The sequence below is a fragment of the Colius striatus genome, chromosome 1 (assembly GCF_028858725.1).
Source record: "Colius striatus isolate bColStr4 chromosome 1, bColStr4.1.hap1, whole genome shotgun sequence".
Taxonomy (NCBI): domain Eukaryota; kingdom Metazoa; phylum Chordata; class Aves; order Coliiformes; family Coliidae; genus Colius; species Colius striatus.
In genome coordinates this window covers 15,956,688-15,973,193 of record NC_084759.1, presented here as the reverse complement: position 1 = coordinate 15,973,193, position 16,506 = coordinate 15,956,688, and the positions used below count along the sequence as shown (strand labels likewise).

General features: G+C 37.0%; 1 protein-coding gene across 4 annotated transcripts in view; it reads left to right on the top strand.

Moving 5' to 3' along the window:
* The window catches only part of CWF19L2 (CWF19 like cell cycle control factor 2), a 74,053-nt gene extending 58,468 nt beyond the window's left edge, over positions 1-15,585 (top strand). For all 4 annotated transcript variants that reach the window (XM_061991901.1, XM_061991920.1, XM_061991911.1 and 1 more), the window contains 6 exons: positions 2,976-3,188; positions 4,302-4,418; positions 8,396-8,551; positions 10,185-10,265; positions 13,258-13,359; positions 14,452-15,585. In XM_061991901.1, coding sequence (XP_061847885.1) covers positions 2,976-3,188; positions 4,302-4,418; positions 8,396-8,551; positions 10,185-10,265; positions 13,258-13,359; positions 14,452-14,592 — 810 coding nt within the window. In that variant the 3' untranslated portion in view covers positions 14,593-15,585. The remainder of the gene's footprint in view (positions 1-2,975; positions 3,189-4,301; positions 4,419-8,395; positions 8,552-10,184; positions 10,266-13,257; positions 13,360-14,451) is intronic.
* Positions 15,586-16,506: the final 921 nt, after the last annotated feature.

Sequence of the window (16,506 nt, the reverse complement as noted above, 5' to 3'; positions counted from 1 at the left end):
TGTTTACAACTCTCCCCTGACTCACTGTAGCCTGATGCACATACCTGGGGTGGGATCCAGACTGCACTAGGCGCTTATATTGAACGAGTGATTTATGCACTTGTGTATATGGTCTGTTTAGTAATGTTTGAAGTGATTGTATTATTTAAGCTTTTCCTCTCACTTTGAGGGATTTTAATTTTTCATCCTGAAATATTGCTGTTGGATTTGCAGGAAGCACTAGGAGAACTGTCTGGTGCAACTGGAGAATCTGTCCCACCATTTTTTTTGGTGACTCCAACTTTTCTCAGTGGCTGGTTTGCATTTTTAGCTTGTTTTTTTTAAGTCTGCCGATTTGTGCTTGTTTTCATTGACTCCACTCAGAGTCACGTATTGGACTTCATATTGCTTCAGACCTACTCATAGGTCTGAGTCTTTGAATTCTGAATATTTTTTTGCATTCTGTCAAATATAATGCAGAAAGGTGTAATACCTGAAGAACTACAATATAATTTATTTTTGACCTTACTGAATCACCATTTGAAATATAGTGATCTTCTACTGATTGTTACTGTACCAGGACAAACGAAATGTGGTCTTTAAGACAGCACTGACTTTATTAAAATTTACAGCTTTTTAGATGTGTGTTCTAAGTCCCAGATGTCTCATAGTATACAGCACTTTATGCACTGTTGACAGAAGGCATCATCCAACCTCTTTAATCACACACATAGAGAATGGTAGGGGTTGGAAGGGACCTCTAAAGATCTAGTCCAACCTCCCTGCTCAAGCAAGTCTGCCTAGATCAGATCACACATCTGTAGGGTATTTTAAGGTGTTTTGAAAGGTACTATTATTTAAAAGAGGTCAATGCATAACAAACCAGGAATTTGCATGACTATTTCTGAGTGCTAGCAATGCAAAATAGTAATTATATTGTGTGGCATGTGATACTCCTGATAGCCAAGATGTTTTGATTTCCACTCTTCCCTTTCCCTTTCCCTTTCCCTTTCCCTTTCCCTTTCCCTTTCCCTTTCCCTTTCCCTTCTAGTCTGCCATCTGTGTTATTTCATGAGTATTTGCATTCTCGTGGCAGACTTCTTTGGGGTTTTCTAAAATAAAAAAACATAGTAAACCTTTTCGTTTCGTAATAACAAACTGGTGCCATTCTGTAGATGTTGCTTATTGGTGTTTATTCTAGTGACAGTCTAATTTTACCTTTCTTATGCTTACAGAGAGTTGATTTTTGACACCCAAACCATTAAATATTGGTGTTTTTTTCCGTAAAGCTCAGGAATCTCCTCTTTATTTTAAATATAGAATTACAGTAAAATAGAACAGGAATGGAGTTGAAATATTGAACTGTTGATTTTAGTTTGCAGTGGCTTCCAGTAGGAAATTCACATAAGCAGTTAAATGTATTATAGCTAAATAAAATAGTATTAATGAGATTGCTCCTCAGTTGTTTCATAATGAAAGCACTGAGCATATTCAAAATAAACTATTGTTCTGTGTTAGACAACTGCAGTATTCAGGAAAAGCAAGAGCTGTTTGTGAGGCTTTTTAAGGAGCATTATTAATAGCTACCCTACAGAAGAAAGTCTTGTTTTTAAAAAATACTGAATTGTCAACAGAAACTGTGCCTGGGACATATGGAAGATTCATTTGAAGGCTGTGTTTGAGTTATGATAGTATGCCTTCCCAAAGCCTTCAGATAACATTAGTCCTTTGCTAGAGCTACCCCAGTCAGTATTCTAAAATATATTAGGATTTTTTGTGAAGACACTTCTACCATTTCCTCAGCAACTCTTGGAGCAAAACTACTTACAGGTAACTGTTCAAAGACTAAAGGACCAGCACCTCCAATATCAAGAAATCTATTTTAATGTACTGGGTTTTTTTTTCTCCCTTATATTTTGATAAGGAGATGACTGAAAAATATTGAAGGTAAAATTACAGTCAGGTATAAGATGCCATTATGACACCACTGGTACTTCCTTTAAAGAAGAAAACTTGGAAAAAAAATATTTTGAATGCTTTTTACATTTACTTTAGCTAGATGTATTAATAGTGCATAAATTTGAAGTTGTGTAGAGTGGCCTAAGCAGAAAAGGGTGAAGCCCTTGATTTATGCAAGATGTACTCTGTCACTTTATGTCACCTTCAGTTCCTCTAGTTCCTTACAGACTCCATCCCTCCTAAGTATTGTCTAGATGAGATATATCCAGTCTGTGTGGGTTTCCACTATTAAGATCCAGTAAGATACCACTGACCCTCAAGCATGTCTTCATAAGAAATTTAGTATTTTCAGAGTTCCCTGTTAAATGTGGCACATTTAACTAAAATTTAGCAATTAAAGAGCAAGAAAAAATCCTGTGATCATTCAGCCTTTTTTCTCCTAATTTGCTAGTTGTGTTCATTATCCATATCTAGCAACAGGTGCACTCAAGAAAGACTAAATATTGAAGACAATATTGTTTTCTTCACAAAATGGCTTAGTACTGTTCACTTGGTAAGAATAACTGTTGGCAGGTTTTCACAGGGCATGAACATGAGGTGTAGAGTCACGGTCTACACAGTCTTCTATTTCAAAGAAGGTGCTTAAATGGATACCTATAATTGTAGTAGGAAAAGAAAAGGAGAGGAAGACCAAAAGAAAATAAATTATAATATATGGTTAAAAAATCATACATCTATTTAAAGCTGATGTCAAGATAATATTGAAATACCTAGCCCATAACTTGAAATGCAATGTAGTAATATACTCTTCTCACAGCTGTCACACATTATATTTTAATACCTATGCTGACTAAGATTGTGTATGACTGATCTCAAGAGATGTACGTGATGACTGCATGTGCTGCAGGTGCTGTATGGAAGGAAGCAGTGCTACGGCTTACGTACTTTATGCCTTTTTCAATAAAGGATACTACAAAGAGCTAAGTATTTTTTCTTGCTTATTTATATACATGTAAATTTTCTCTGTATCTTTTCAGCTCAGGGAAAAAACTGATAGAGAGTACTACACTCTGGATGACATGTTTGTTTCCAAAGCAGCCAAAAAAGCACGCAGTGGGGAAGAGGAAGAAATGCAAAGAAGAAAAGCAATACATGAGCACCAGCAGCTTGCTGCACGCATGGAAAAGTGCCCATACTGCTTTGATAGCAATGAACTTTCTAAACATCTTATTATTGCAATAGGCACCAAGGTAAGAAAATAGCAATTTAACAAAAATGTAAAAATGAAAAAGAAAGGAAGGCAGTGTTGATGTTAAGAGTGCCTAAGATTAAAGTTAAATTGCTTCTATGAAGTGATTTATTGTTCTGCATGTTATTTTCCTTGCCATTCCAATTGATTTCACAAATTCCCCAAGGATGAGAAAAAGATACAAATCTGTCATTAGTCTTAAAGCTAATCTTTAATATCTGAACTTCACATTTGTGGATTTGAGGAATACAGGAGCAATAATGAAAGATCTGTGTGCAGAGGTTAGGCTGTAGGTGGATTTGTAGAAGACTAAATCACACCGCACTGGAGGAAATTTGAACTAGTGAAGAACTGTATCTTGTTGATACCAAAGAATATTAAGTGGAGAATTCTATTTTTAAGCCTAAAATCCTTTGAAATAGACAGAAGCATGGTTAAGGGAGCCTTTCAGTTTCTGTTAATGCTTTTAAAAATCACATAAATATTTGGGTTAATAACGTCTGGAATGCTTCAGCATAGAATTTTTTGTCATTCTTTTTCCAAGTTTTCATTTCTTATTCATGTTTTTCATTTGATTTGAAACTTTTTATAAGCCAAGGAATCAAATGCATAGATATGTATTACAATCCATTGCATTTGTTTTAGAGGTATATATGTAATGGACACAGATGTATATCTGTGTCTATATCTATATAATCTGTGTCTATATATGCATTTATCTAATAAATATATATATACAGAGATATATCTATCTGCATTTTATATATATAGAAAATATTTTGTTAAAGTGCATACAGATGTATATCTATATTAAAAATGTTTTGTAATGGGCTAAATAGTGTGCTTTCATAGTAGTTAGGATACCAATTGCCCTTTGAGACTGATATTACCACCTTATTGGTGGAATTGCTCTCTGGATTCTACCACTTCATTGGAGCTACTTGATGGATAATGGGACCTTTTAAAAAACGCTCAAATTACTAATACCTTGCTGTAATTGGAAGGTAATGGTTTCCATTGGTCTGAATTTAGCAAATGACATATTAGCCTCAGAACTGGGAAGTTTTTAACAATAGAAAAAATGAACACTTCACTTTTTGTTTGATTTTTATAGGTATACTTGTCTCTACCAAGCAACCAGTCCCTTACTGAAGGTCACTGCCTGATAGCTCCTCTACAGCACCATACTGCGGCCACCCTTTTGGATGAAGACATCTGGGAAGAAATCCAGGTCAGCTGACAAACCATCTCATATTCTAAGGGTTTTGTAAAACAATGTAGTTTTGAATAATAATGTACTTGTCATAAGTACCTAGCTCTTTTCCAGTTCCGGAAAGAGTCAGAACATTTTTGCATTATGGATGAAAATTAGCAGTCAAATATTGAAAAGGGGAGATTCAGGGTGAACAGTGAAGAACAGTTCCTATTTATGGGCGGTAGAAAAGTTGTCTGGAATGCTGCACAGCTATTCTTGTTGGAGATCTTTGAAACCAGATTAAAGGAACATCTGTCAGGGATGACATAGGTACAGCTGATCCCTTACAGAAAGTTATTCCTAGCTGTGTTAGCATTTCCTTGGTAATGTCAAGGAAACAAAGAGGATTGTCAGGGCAGAAAGATCACTTGTAATGAAGCACAAGTGGAAAATATGTTGTTTGCATGTCTTCAGTTTTTTTAAGCTAATCTGAGTTTTATGTGGATGTCAGTTGAGAGAGAAAGATCTCATTCTTCAGATCAGTGAGGTTCCTATTGTAGTCCAATTTCCTGTGTTTTTAAAAAGAATTATTAGAATAAAGTGCCAAGCATGATGGGTCATGCTTTCCAGCTCTTGTTATGAAGACATTTTGAAGGTTTTGGATTCTGTTTTCTTTGGAAAAGGAAAATCAACGGAAGGATGTAACAAGCTTCTGCCTAAGAGATTGACTGTGATTGTCAGCACCCCCCGTCAAGATTATTGTAAGGGAAAAACAACTTGTAACCTCTTATGTCAAAATTTTGGAGACTGTTTCAGACTAGAGAAAGACTTTGTGGCTTGCAGTTGCTTGGATTTAAAGATAGGTTAATACGTGCGTTTGAAATGGTTTAAGTAACATTAGTCTTCCCTTAAGCCTGACAGATGGATTCTGACTTTCCAAATTTGCTCCCCACATTGGTTCTCATGGCTGATGTAGTACTTTTACAGCGTTTCCTAGTAAATAATGCTCTCTCCAAAGTAGGAAGGGAAGGGAGTTCTTTTCCAAATGATAGAAATGCCTAAGAAAGGTGGATAAGAAGCAAAAACATGTAACAAGTAGGTTCAGGAGGAGCAACAGAGCATGGGGAAAAGTGCTAAATATGTTTATTCTATATCTTCTATTTATCGTAATGTCTTTTAGCTAAATAGGTGATCGTTTTCCTAAATTTGTATGAGAAGGAAAGTATGACAATGAAAAGATAATGCAAATGCAGTTCTTGAATTCAGCACTAGTTTTTCCCTTGTTAGAAGATGCAACTAGTTGGTAAAACCATTATCCGTTGACCCTAACAATATATTCATAGACAGTTTAAACATTTCTTTACAAAAAAGTACTTTGGGAATAGGATTTTTTTTTAGCTGCTATGCAATTTGTTAGGAGGAATCTGGAAGGCTTTAGCAGGAGTACAAGTATACACTTATTCAGTGTCTAAACAAACTTTGTGATGCCAGAGCCATATTTTATATTGCTGTTGAGGACAGTATGCATAAAATGTTGTATTGAACATGTTTTAACTGGGATACTTTTTTTTTTGAGATATGTTGAAGTAAAGCAACAGGTCCTTTTTCTGTGTGCCTTCAAATCACTTTAACATATTATGTGTTTTAGACTGGTGTGCTTAATTACCTAAGTAAATATGCATGTCATCCTTTTTAGTATGAAAAGATAGAAATCTTTAGATGTTCCACACTGACTGAATTGTTACAAGTATCAATGTCATGTGCATCCAAGCACGAGCTCTTAAGTCCTCTTATTTGCTTTTATGAATGGTTTTGTCTTTTCCAGTGCTAATTATTATTGATGTTTGCTCATAATTTGAAGGAGAAGTGCACTGTGTTTAAAAACAAGCAATGCAGTCTGGGAAATGTTAGCTAACATCTACAGATGTGTTCAACTTTTCAGTGGATTCGTATTTAAGTTGATATTTTGCAGGGTAACATCTGTAAGTAATAGTCCTTCCCAACCTTTGTTTTAATGTTTCCCTCATCTCACCAAAGTTACTCGCTTTGATGTATTTCAGAAGTAGAGGTCTGTAGACTGAGGTGAGGGGGAGGAGAGAACAAACTATTAATTCAGAGTTGTCAATGGCTCTGCACAGTCCAGGCCCATATCAGTCATAGTACAGTGACCTATTCACTGGGCAGTATCTTCTAGCTGTGTTTCATGATTTGTGTTGGGAGCGTGATAGCATTTTCTTGTCACAGCATAGAGCAGCTTATTTGTGAGGAAAAGTTCAAGGCCTGCTTTGGAGAGCTTAAATACTGCATTAAGATCGATATTTATTTCTTCAATGTAAGTTTCTTAGACTTTTAGTTTGATTTGTACTGTGCAAGGCAGTTTCAAGTCCTTTTGCATGGAAAACCTGATAGTGATTTGGTTTCAGTCTCTTTTACTTCAGAACTTGTTGATGTTTATATTGGCTTAGGCTTGTCCGATTCATCAGCTCTCCATTTACATAATGGAGAATCTTAAACCCTTAGGTGGGATTAGCCTTTTAATTGTGTTTATACTTGTGAGTGTTGTGACTTGAAAAAAAGAAATCAATGTAAAAAGGAAAACCTATGAGTTGTGAGTCATAGTGCCATGGTATCTGCGGTCTTTGAGGCTCACAATTTCAGTGATTTCTTGGCTTATACTATGGAAATGATACAAATGTTTAATACAAAGATATTCATTTTTAAAAAACAGTTTTCAAGATTGATAGACACTTTTGGAAACATTCACCCTGTCACAAAGTCAGATCTTTAGTGCATTTGAAAATGGATCTGAATGAATCTCAGAAATCATCTCTTGTGCTTTATGATCTCCATTGTAAGCTATAGAGTGATGCTCTTGCATATCTTAGATGCAAATAGCAACGGCCCAGAGTCAGGGAGCAGGAAGAGCAGGCAGCTCCACAGAAGGGCAAGTCAAGGGTCGAAAGTGATGTCAAGGCATGTGGGGGAAATCACCTCACTGACATGGTGCAGTCCCACAGTATCCAAGTCAGGAAAAGAGAGCAAGATCCATGATGGCAGACAGAGTCAGCCATGGCCCAGTGCTGGCCAGTCTGCACTGATGACTTACGTTCAAGTTCAAGTCAGCAGGTCAGGGCCAAGATCTGCTAGGTACACAGTTAGGCACAGATATCCCTGAAACTTAGCTCAGGCAAGGACTGTAAGTGAGGCCCTGAGCTTAACTTCAGTTCCTGAGTGTGAGAGGGGCAGGCCTCCACTTCTTTTTTTCCAAGCTCTTTCTGATGCATCTGATCCCAGCTCACAGCTGCATCATGCCAGAGCTGCCCATCTTCACAGGCAGCCAGAGCCCAGGCAGGTTAAAGAGGCTGCAGAGCCTCTTGAGTATGTGCAGGGCCCTGACTGGAGCTAGCAGAATTCTAAATGGAAATACACTTTGAATAGATGCAGCACCTAAGCCCCGTGAAGGAAAACTGCTAAGTGTACATTCAGGCCAATGTGTTGTTACATTTGGTTAGCTTCTGTACAGTTAAGATGGTGGCTATAGCCATGTCTTTCTCTTGAGGCAACATCAATATTTTCTGTAAAGGTCGGGCATGCCTAGTGGAAACATCTTTTTTTACTTTTGAACAGTGTAACTGCAAGGAGCAGTAGAAGGTATCTGTAGTCAGTACAAGCCAAGATACGATCTTCTTAGGAATGGCAAGCTTGGGACCTTTTGTTAAAGCCATGTTGTTTTATGGAGCATCACAGCTAGGAACTTTAACATAATTTTAATTTCAACTGTAAAAATCTGCAGTATTTGTTAAGACTGATTTTGTAGTGTTGATTAGAATGCATATTTTACAGCAGTATTCTAGACTTCCTGTGTTTGTATCATAGAAATATAGTCCATATGAAATTGTTGACTAATACAGAATTTTCCTAGTGTCACTGCTTCTGTTACCTATGTTGTTATGAATATAACACGTTCATAAAATAGTATAAAATTAATATACATTATTCTTTTATTTAAACAGATGTTTCGAAAAGTGTTGGTGGAAATGTTTGAAGCTAAAGACTTAGACTGTGTGTTCCTCGAAACAAACATGAGTGTAAAGAAGCGGTATCACATGGTATATGAATGCATTCCTCTTCCAAAGGAAGTGGGAGATATGGCTCCAATCTACTTTAAGGTACATAAAATGTTTTTTCTGAGGACATTTGAATGTATTTATCATAATTCATCTATTTCTGGAAAAATTTTTTGATAGTCAAGTATTATTTCTGAAAAGATGGATTCTTTGATCCTACTTCTTGATCCATTCTTTGGTCATGTTCCTTGATCTTAAAGCAAGCCCAGTGAGATAATTCTGGGTTTTAAGTACTTACTGGAAGAGCTGTACGTCACTGTGCCGTTGCCTCAGGTCTGACTGCACTGACAAACACTGGAAGATACTGTGGTATCTGAAGTGCTGTAAGGATTGCAATATTTCTCACTTAAGTTCTGTAACTTAAAAACTTAAAAGCCCATATATGCACCTTGAGAAACATAAAATGAGAAAGTCTCATCAAGTGTTACAAGAGATATCAACATATAAAGTTTCATTTTTTTTCAGTAAACCCAAATTTTACATAAGTTTTAGGTCTCTGATGAATATTAGACAACGTAATAGATCTTTCTTCTATAGCTTTTCTGATCTCCTTCCCCTGACTCTGTAAAGAAAGGCTCGTTGAAGCTTTTGCCTGGAACTGAGGCCTTTCAGCTTACAGCAACTGGATTCTGATTTGACTCTTATAAGTAAATTCTTTTATTTCTTCTTTGAAATATTGTTTTCTGGAAATAACGTGATTGTTTTTTGATGAAGTGGAGCAGTCAGTGTTAGCAGCAGCCATGCAGTAACTTATACTACATTTGAAACTCTCCACATGATTGATTTCATTGTTGTGCTTCTAATGCTGGTAAAATTTGCCCTTTTATCTGAATACTAAAGGGAAGATGAACTACAAGATTTAGTGCAGTGTCATTTGCATGAAACTTTCTTTCAGAAATTTCCACCATTAAAACACAGAGCAAATGAAATTAAATAAGTTAAATGAAATTAAATAAAAGGTAGCTACATGACACTACACCCACTGGTACACTATAAGAAAATAGTGTATACCCACTTGTATACATAAGAAAAAACTATTTCACTATGAGGATGACAGAGCAGTGGAACAGGCTGCCCAGTGGGGTTGTGGAGTCTCCTTCCTTGGAGGTCTTCAAGACCCGCCTGGACATGTTCCTTGTGTGACCTGATCTAGGTGCTTCTGCAGGGCAGTTGGACTAGATGATGTCTAAAGGTCCCTTCCAACCCCTACCATTCTGTGGTTCTACCATTCTGTGATACTGTGGAGGGTACAGAGGTGCAGCTTTGAAGTTTTTTATCACCCTTCTATGCTGTATCCCTCTCTTTAGTGTTTAAAGAAGAAGGAAAAGAAAAAATGCTAATATAGTGTAATGAATTCATAAAAGGTTTTGTATGAGCTTAGTAAGAAGAGAATGTGACCTTTAAGTTGAAACTTGTTAGACATAAATTATGTCAGGCAAAAGTTAATTTTTTTTCTAAAAGAACAACATGAAGAATGAAGTGAGTTTGAAGATATTATACAATGCCTTTATAAAATATGTAAGTTGTGGAAATCAGAAAGGTTGCCAAAAATAAAGTTACTTTGTGAAGAAATAATTGGTACTTGCAGAACAATGTACTTCACTGCATTGAAAAGTTAGTTCTTGGCTTGCTGTATGAAGGACTACTTTCACATGTAGATGTAATGATTTTACAGAAAGCTATAATGGAGTCTGATGAAGAATGGTCCGTGAACAAGAAGTTAATTGACCTTTCTTCAAAAGATGTTCGGAAATCTGTAAGTAATGAAATGTATTGAATTCTGAATTTCTCAGCAAATTCTTCTTGTGGTTTTTTTTTTTTTTTTTTTACTATTAACTGTTTCAAAGAGAGAAGTGAGGGAAAAAACAATTAACTTAGTGATCAGGAGATGACATATGTATGATGAGAATGATTCTATGATAATTAAGAGTCTTCCTGGACTCCAAACTATCATTAGGGAAAAGTTTCCCATTTATTTCAACAGTTGTCCGACTGAGCTGCAAGCATTGCTTGAGAACAAAGCTAGCACTTTGAGGACATGTGCCAGAATAATTTTCTTGATTAACTTGAAGAATTAAGGTAGATCAAAGATCTGTAAATGACTTCCCTGGAAAAAATGTGATATGGCTGTTTCATTGACTCAGAACGGCCTTTTGTGTTGCTAAGTTTATGAAGTGCAAATATAAATAGCTTTCTATGTATTGTTTGGTTTTCTTTTCCTAAAACAGGGAAACAATACTCTGTCTCTGTGATACTAAACTGAAATATCTTTATATATACAAATTGTAAAGTAATAATACTCCAACTGGTTGGTTCAAAATTTGTTTCATATTTTTCATATTAAAGTGGAAGAGTACATAGACTTTACCACAAGTAGTTTACTTCTATGTAGTAATAGTACTTGATTTCTGAACATGTCTTTTACTAAACGTAGCACTACAAAAATCTTAGTTTAGGAGAAAGGGGAGATGGGTTTTAATAATGAGATGTGAAGTGTGGTATGACAAAGAGGGAGATTAAATGCAGAAGAATAAGGGTTGACTGTGTAGTAGAATGTATCATAGAATCGTTTTGATTGGAAAAGACCTTTTAAATCATGGAGTTCAACTACTAACCTAACACTGCCAAGCCCACCACTAAACCATGTCTCTCAGCACCTCATCTATATGCTTTTATAAATATTTACAGGGATAATGTGATGGTTCTTGAGCCATTGGCTAGCAAATGTAGGAGAAAGACTAAATTTATTTTGCCACATAAGCTGAAGTATTGTATAAATGTAATGGGAATCAGTTAAGAGTTTCTTTATTCAAAGTGGGGAGGCTTCACCTGGAAAAGTTGGGTCTGTTTTTGGGCACAGTGTTTTGATACAGTTATGAAAGAGGGATAGCGTAGGTTAGAAGACTTAACTAAAGAAACTGGTCTGGGGATTGTGCAATCTGGGAAAAAAAAAATTTAATGGGATGTGGTGATAGTTTGCTGTATCCAGGAGAACATTTTGAAGAAGATATTTAGTTGTTTGCTAGAACTATTGGGTGCAGTAGTTCAATTAACTTGTAGCACAGACTTAGAGAAGACTTTAAACTTACGGTGGCTATATACAGAAAACAAAATAGACATGTGTTGGATATCTTTGCTCATTGGTGTTTCAGAACAGTGAAATCTGTCACAAATTAAGTACAATTTTCTTGACACATGGTAGGGTATCAGGACATTTGATTTTGTTAACAGTCATACATAACAGGCATACAATTTTTGTGACTACTACATACCCATTTGAAGATAGGCTAGTTTTCAAACTAAGACATGACATAAGTAAATACAGTGCAAAGGAGTACAAGTTTTTACACAGATGTGTGACTTCAGCATTATTTTAGGGTAGAGGAAACGTCCGTAGCATTCACGAAGATAGGAGAGCACAGTTTAGAGACTGGACAGAGGTTTGGGAAGTTGGAGAGTTGTATTATGAGATGGTGGTGCCTGGAAAGAGGGCCAGACATGACTGAGACATCATGTAATGGTCAGATTGTGTGCAGGAATTGGGAGTGTGGTGTCCAGAAGCAGAACCTAAGCATCCAGCCCTTCTTTATTCAGCATAAAGGCCTTCTCTGCTCTCCCTGCAGCGAGGGAGCTGGAGATGGGCAGTGGTCTGGGAGGGGACACAGACAGGAGAGCTAACCTGGCAGCAAGCACTGTTTGGCAATAGCTAAAACACTGTCATGTTATCAACATTGTTGAAGCCTCCATTCTAAAACTCAGCACCACATGGGCTACTGTGATCAAAATGAACTCCATTTAACACGTTTTCCTTAAGAGATCACCCACCAATCAATTATTTCTTTATGATTTTTATTACTTCATTTTAAATGGTTTATGTTTCTTGTTATGCTACATTGCCCCTCTGATTAAATCTTAATTATTTTTAGAGTGAATTATCAAGCAGTATGTGGAACAGGCCTTGTGGAAATTGTGCAGTTATTTGGACTGTAGCATAAGAAATGCTTATGAATTTGAGACTTTGTAAACCTTATCTGTACAGGAACATCCTCTACAATTAAAAGTGGAAAATAACTTGTTGCAGTGAGGCAGCAGAAGTTACTTCAGTACTGTAGCAATAAATGAATCTACTTCTCACTCTGTCAGACTGAAGGACCTGTCCTTGTGGCAGGATAACCTGCATCTCCTCTCTAGGTTGACTGAATTATTCAGTTACCCAGTTTGGCAAGTTACTGATGACTTCCAGTCATGTAATGGGGTTTTCTGGTAGTGTATTCTCTGTAGAGGTGTTTCCCATTCCTCCTGACTGTCATTGTTTCCACTGGGTAAATACTTCCTGTTTTCACATACCATCTTATCTTCAGCAAAGGCAACTTGCTGGTGGCTGTCTTGAAATTTCTATTCAACCCATGTAATTCAGTGCTGTGGAGTCAGGAAGGTGTTTGCTCAGTGTGCATGATGCTCCCTGGTCCCTCCCATCTCCTACCTAGTGCAGCAGCAGTGGCCTCTGAAGCTTCTGCCACCCAGTAATCATCTTTTCAGTTTTCAGTGTTCATCCAGTTGTTTGTGGTGTTCTCTTACCTATTTATTTTACTGTTTCTCTGCTGCGATTTTATACTACACATACTAGGTTTGAGAGGATAGGGATAATAAGAACTATAAAACCACTTTCAAATTCATTAAGTTGTGAGGAGCTTAACTAAGAGCCTACAGTCTGTTAAAAATCCAAAAATGTGTTTATGCATGTCTAGGTTCCTAAAGGATTGCCATACTTTTCTGTGGACTTTGGCCTTCAAGGTGGATTTGCTCACGTCATTGAAGATCAACACAAGTTCCCTCATTACTTTGGAAAGGTATTGTCATGTAAAAGATCAATTTACCAATTATACTCCATTTTGTAAAATTTAAGTAATGATACCAGATGCTGCCGGAACAGTCACTTTGTTGTACCTTATCCCAGTTTATTAGCTGGCTTTTTGTGGTGAGTCATTGTAACTTGGCTTGTGGAATAAAGGAGCAACTGGTTTCTTCACTGGGTGATACTCAGAATGTGATTCTAGGTCCATGTTTCTTTTGAATTAATAGGAACTCTAGGTTTTGGACATATACTCTAATAGATGGAAAACACATCCATTTAAGAGTTTTTGTGGCATTTAAGAGTATTGTCATATAGGTACACTGACTGTGGCTTATGTAAGTTAGAGTGCTGACACACAAAGACTCACAGAGGGCTCCCAGTAAAATACTGGTGTGGTTGAATTTCTCCAAGTGGTGTAGAAGGTACAGTATACACAGGAAGAGCTGCAATTCTTAATGTTTTAGCACACTTTAAGAGTGTTTGAAGAGAAACAGAACTTACTTCAGAAGGACTTGCAAGCTAAGTGGGCAGCTTTCTTTTCTTGAAACTTTATCACAAATGTACTAATACAGTGATATTTGTGCAGTCTCAGGATATTTATGCAGTGGATTGTCATGCTGTGCTTAAAAGAATTTTGCTGAGCAAAAACTTTTTTGGATTGGTACATTTTCTAAATTTCAAGTTTTAGTAGCTAACACTCAAAAAGGTGATAAATAATCTCATCATTTGACAGTATGTGTTCCCTTCATCTATGGTGAAATAGTGTTAAGTAATATGTTATTTTTGCAGTAAGCATTTACCATTTTTTCCCCCTTGATTTTTTTCCTTTCTGTTATATTTCTTTTCATTATAACATTCATTTTTTTTCATTATAACAACAACAATATTAATAATGTGATTCTCATTATTATCTCTTTAATTTTATTTATTATGTGGTGGTTTTATATCATCCATGAGCTTTACTTTCTTTTTCCCAAAGGACCCTCCCCATTCCCCTGTGAGGGAGGTGGCTGAGGGGCCACGTGCTGCTTAGTTGTTGTCTGGAGTTAACCACAACACATTGTCCATCTTTCTTCTACTTGCAAAGGAAATCATTGGTGGCATGCTGGATTTGGAACCACGGCTCTGGAGAAAAGGAGTCAGACAGAACTTTGAGGAACAGAGGAAGAAGGTGTTGCAGTTTGCACAGTGGTGGAAACCATACGACTTTACCAGAAAGAAAGAATGAGAACATCTCTGCAGCCAAGGACTACATAAGCCATAAGTTATAATAAAAGACATTTCATATGTTCAGAATAACACCGGTGTGTTGTGTGTTGCTAATATAACAAAGGATATTGTTTAATACTGATTAGTTGTTTCTGCTTTGGATACTGTGGATCACATGAACCTGCAAGCCTGACAAACCAGAAGTGTACAATAGGTTTTGTTTGTAGCTGAGACAAGAGAATAATATCCATATGGCCACTGGAGTTCTTAAAAATGTAGCTTCTGCTTTTGGAGTTTTTATAATCTGAGGGAACTGGACTTTTTGTACTGTGTGTAGCATAAAACCAGTGTTAATTATCATGGTGACTTTTTGTAGAAAATTATGTACATTTTAAGAATGTTTTGATTTTTACAAATACATTGATTGTTGCAGAAGGAAGCTGCACAGACAATAATTTTCTGACTTTGAGTCCTTGTGTTCTTTCAGTTGACATCTTTGCAGTACTGCTGCAGTAAAGCTACCGCCCCACTGCACAAGAATTAATGCAACTTTTTATACTTCCTTTCAGTATGATGTAGTATTTTTCAAGCTGATCTGTTGCACAAAGGATGATGAAAGAATCTATAGATGGTTGCAAATGACAGCTTCAATGATAATGGTTACTTCTGATGACAATAAAAAGCAAAAAAGAGAGGGGGAAGAAGAAGCTCAAGGGAAACCCCTCCACTATCCAGCAAAGAAGAAAATCATCACAGGGATCTCCCAAGGTGACTCTTCTCCCCTGGGCATCCCCTCTAGTGTTGCAGTGGTCTGCCATAAGACTCTTCCAGTAATAGCTCTATAGTTTTCATCGATTACCTGCTCAAACTCCCTGCTGATTGTTCCTGCTTGGTTTAGTGCTGATTGGAGTACACAGATCAGAATGAAGAGTTGCACATTAATTGATTGTTCAGCTTTGTGCATGGATGTCATTGGGAACTGCCTGTCTGCTCTTTAAAGGACTACTGTCTACTGTGTTACTCACTAGGTTTGTTTTTTTATTTTGTGTAAAAATGACAAAATAAAGGTAGGAGGATGTGGGTGTGTGGGGGTGTGGGGGGGTGTGTGTGTGTGTGTGTGTGTGTAAAACCTGACATAGCAGGCTCAAGCTTCACAGGTGCAGAGCTAGGACAACAGGACAAGGACAAAAGGACACAGATGGAAACATTGCCACAGCATCCTCCCAGGGCATCTGAGAGAAGATGCAGACTTGCAAACAGAAGACTGCAGTGCTACAGGAAAAGACTAAACGGCAAGTGGAAGGCCCTTAGCACAGGAGAGGTTAAGGCACTGTGCACCTTGACATGCTTCCTCTTCTTTTCCTGCTGAGCAACTGCACTGTTCAGCTCTGTTAGCTGTTGTGAACTGCTCAGATGAAGAAATGGATCACTAAATATTACAGGCTGAATAAGTGTTCATTCTCTTGGTGTTCCTTGGCAACTTTCCTGAAGAGGTAGTACTTTGTTTTGTCAAATAAGTCTGCTAGAGGTGGAAATCTACTGTGTTGTGAATTGTTTTCTCTAGGATCTTTGCATATTTGTGTCACTGCAAGAGAAGTAACTTAAAAATAAGTTGTCATGAAGTTGTAGTGATTTAATACCTGACTTGTACAATTTTTCACCATCAAGCCATGGATAAAAGTGCCAGTTCTGCTGTTCTCTGATATTCCCTAGGCTAATGGGGAGATTATAGAGCAAATAAGACATGAAAGTAGCTGCTACTTGTTGCTTAGAATGTGATAATGCTGAAGCAAATTTAGGTAAAGAGCAGTCTTTGGTAGTGTAAAGCATGACTAAAACTTGTTGGCCATGGTCTCATCTGTCACCCTGGAGAGGATCTGGGCAGTGACAGAGGCCACAGTCTTTTAAGGACACAGCAAAGTCTTTATCCAAC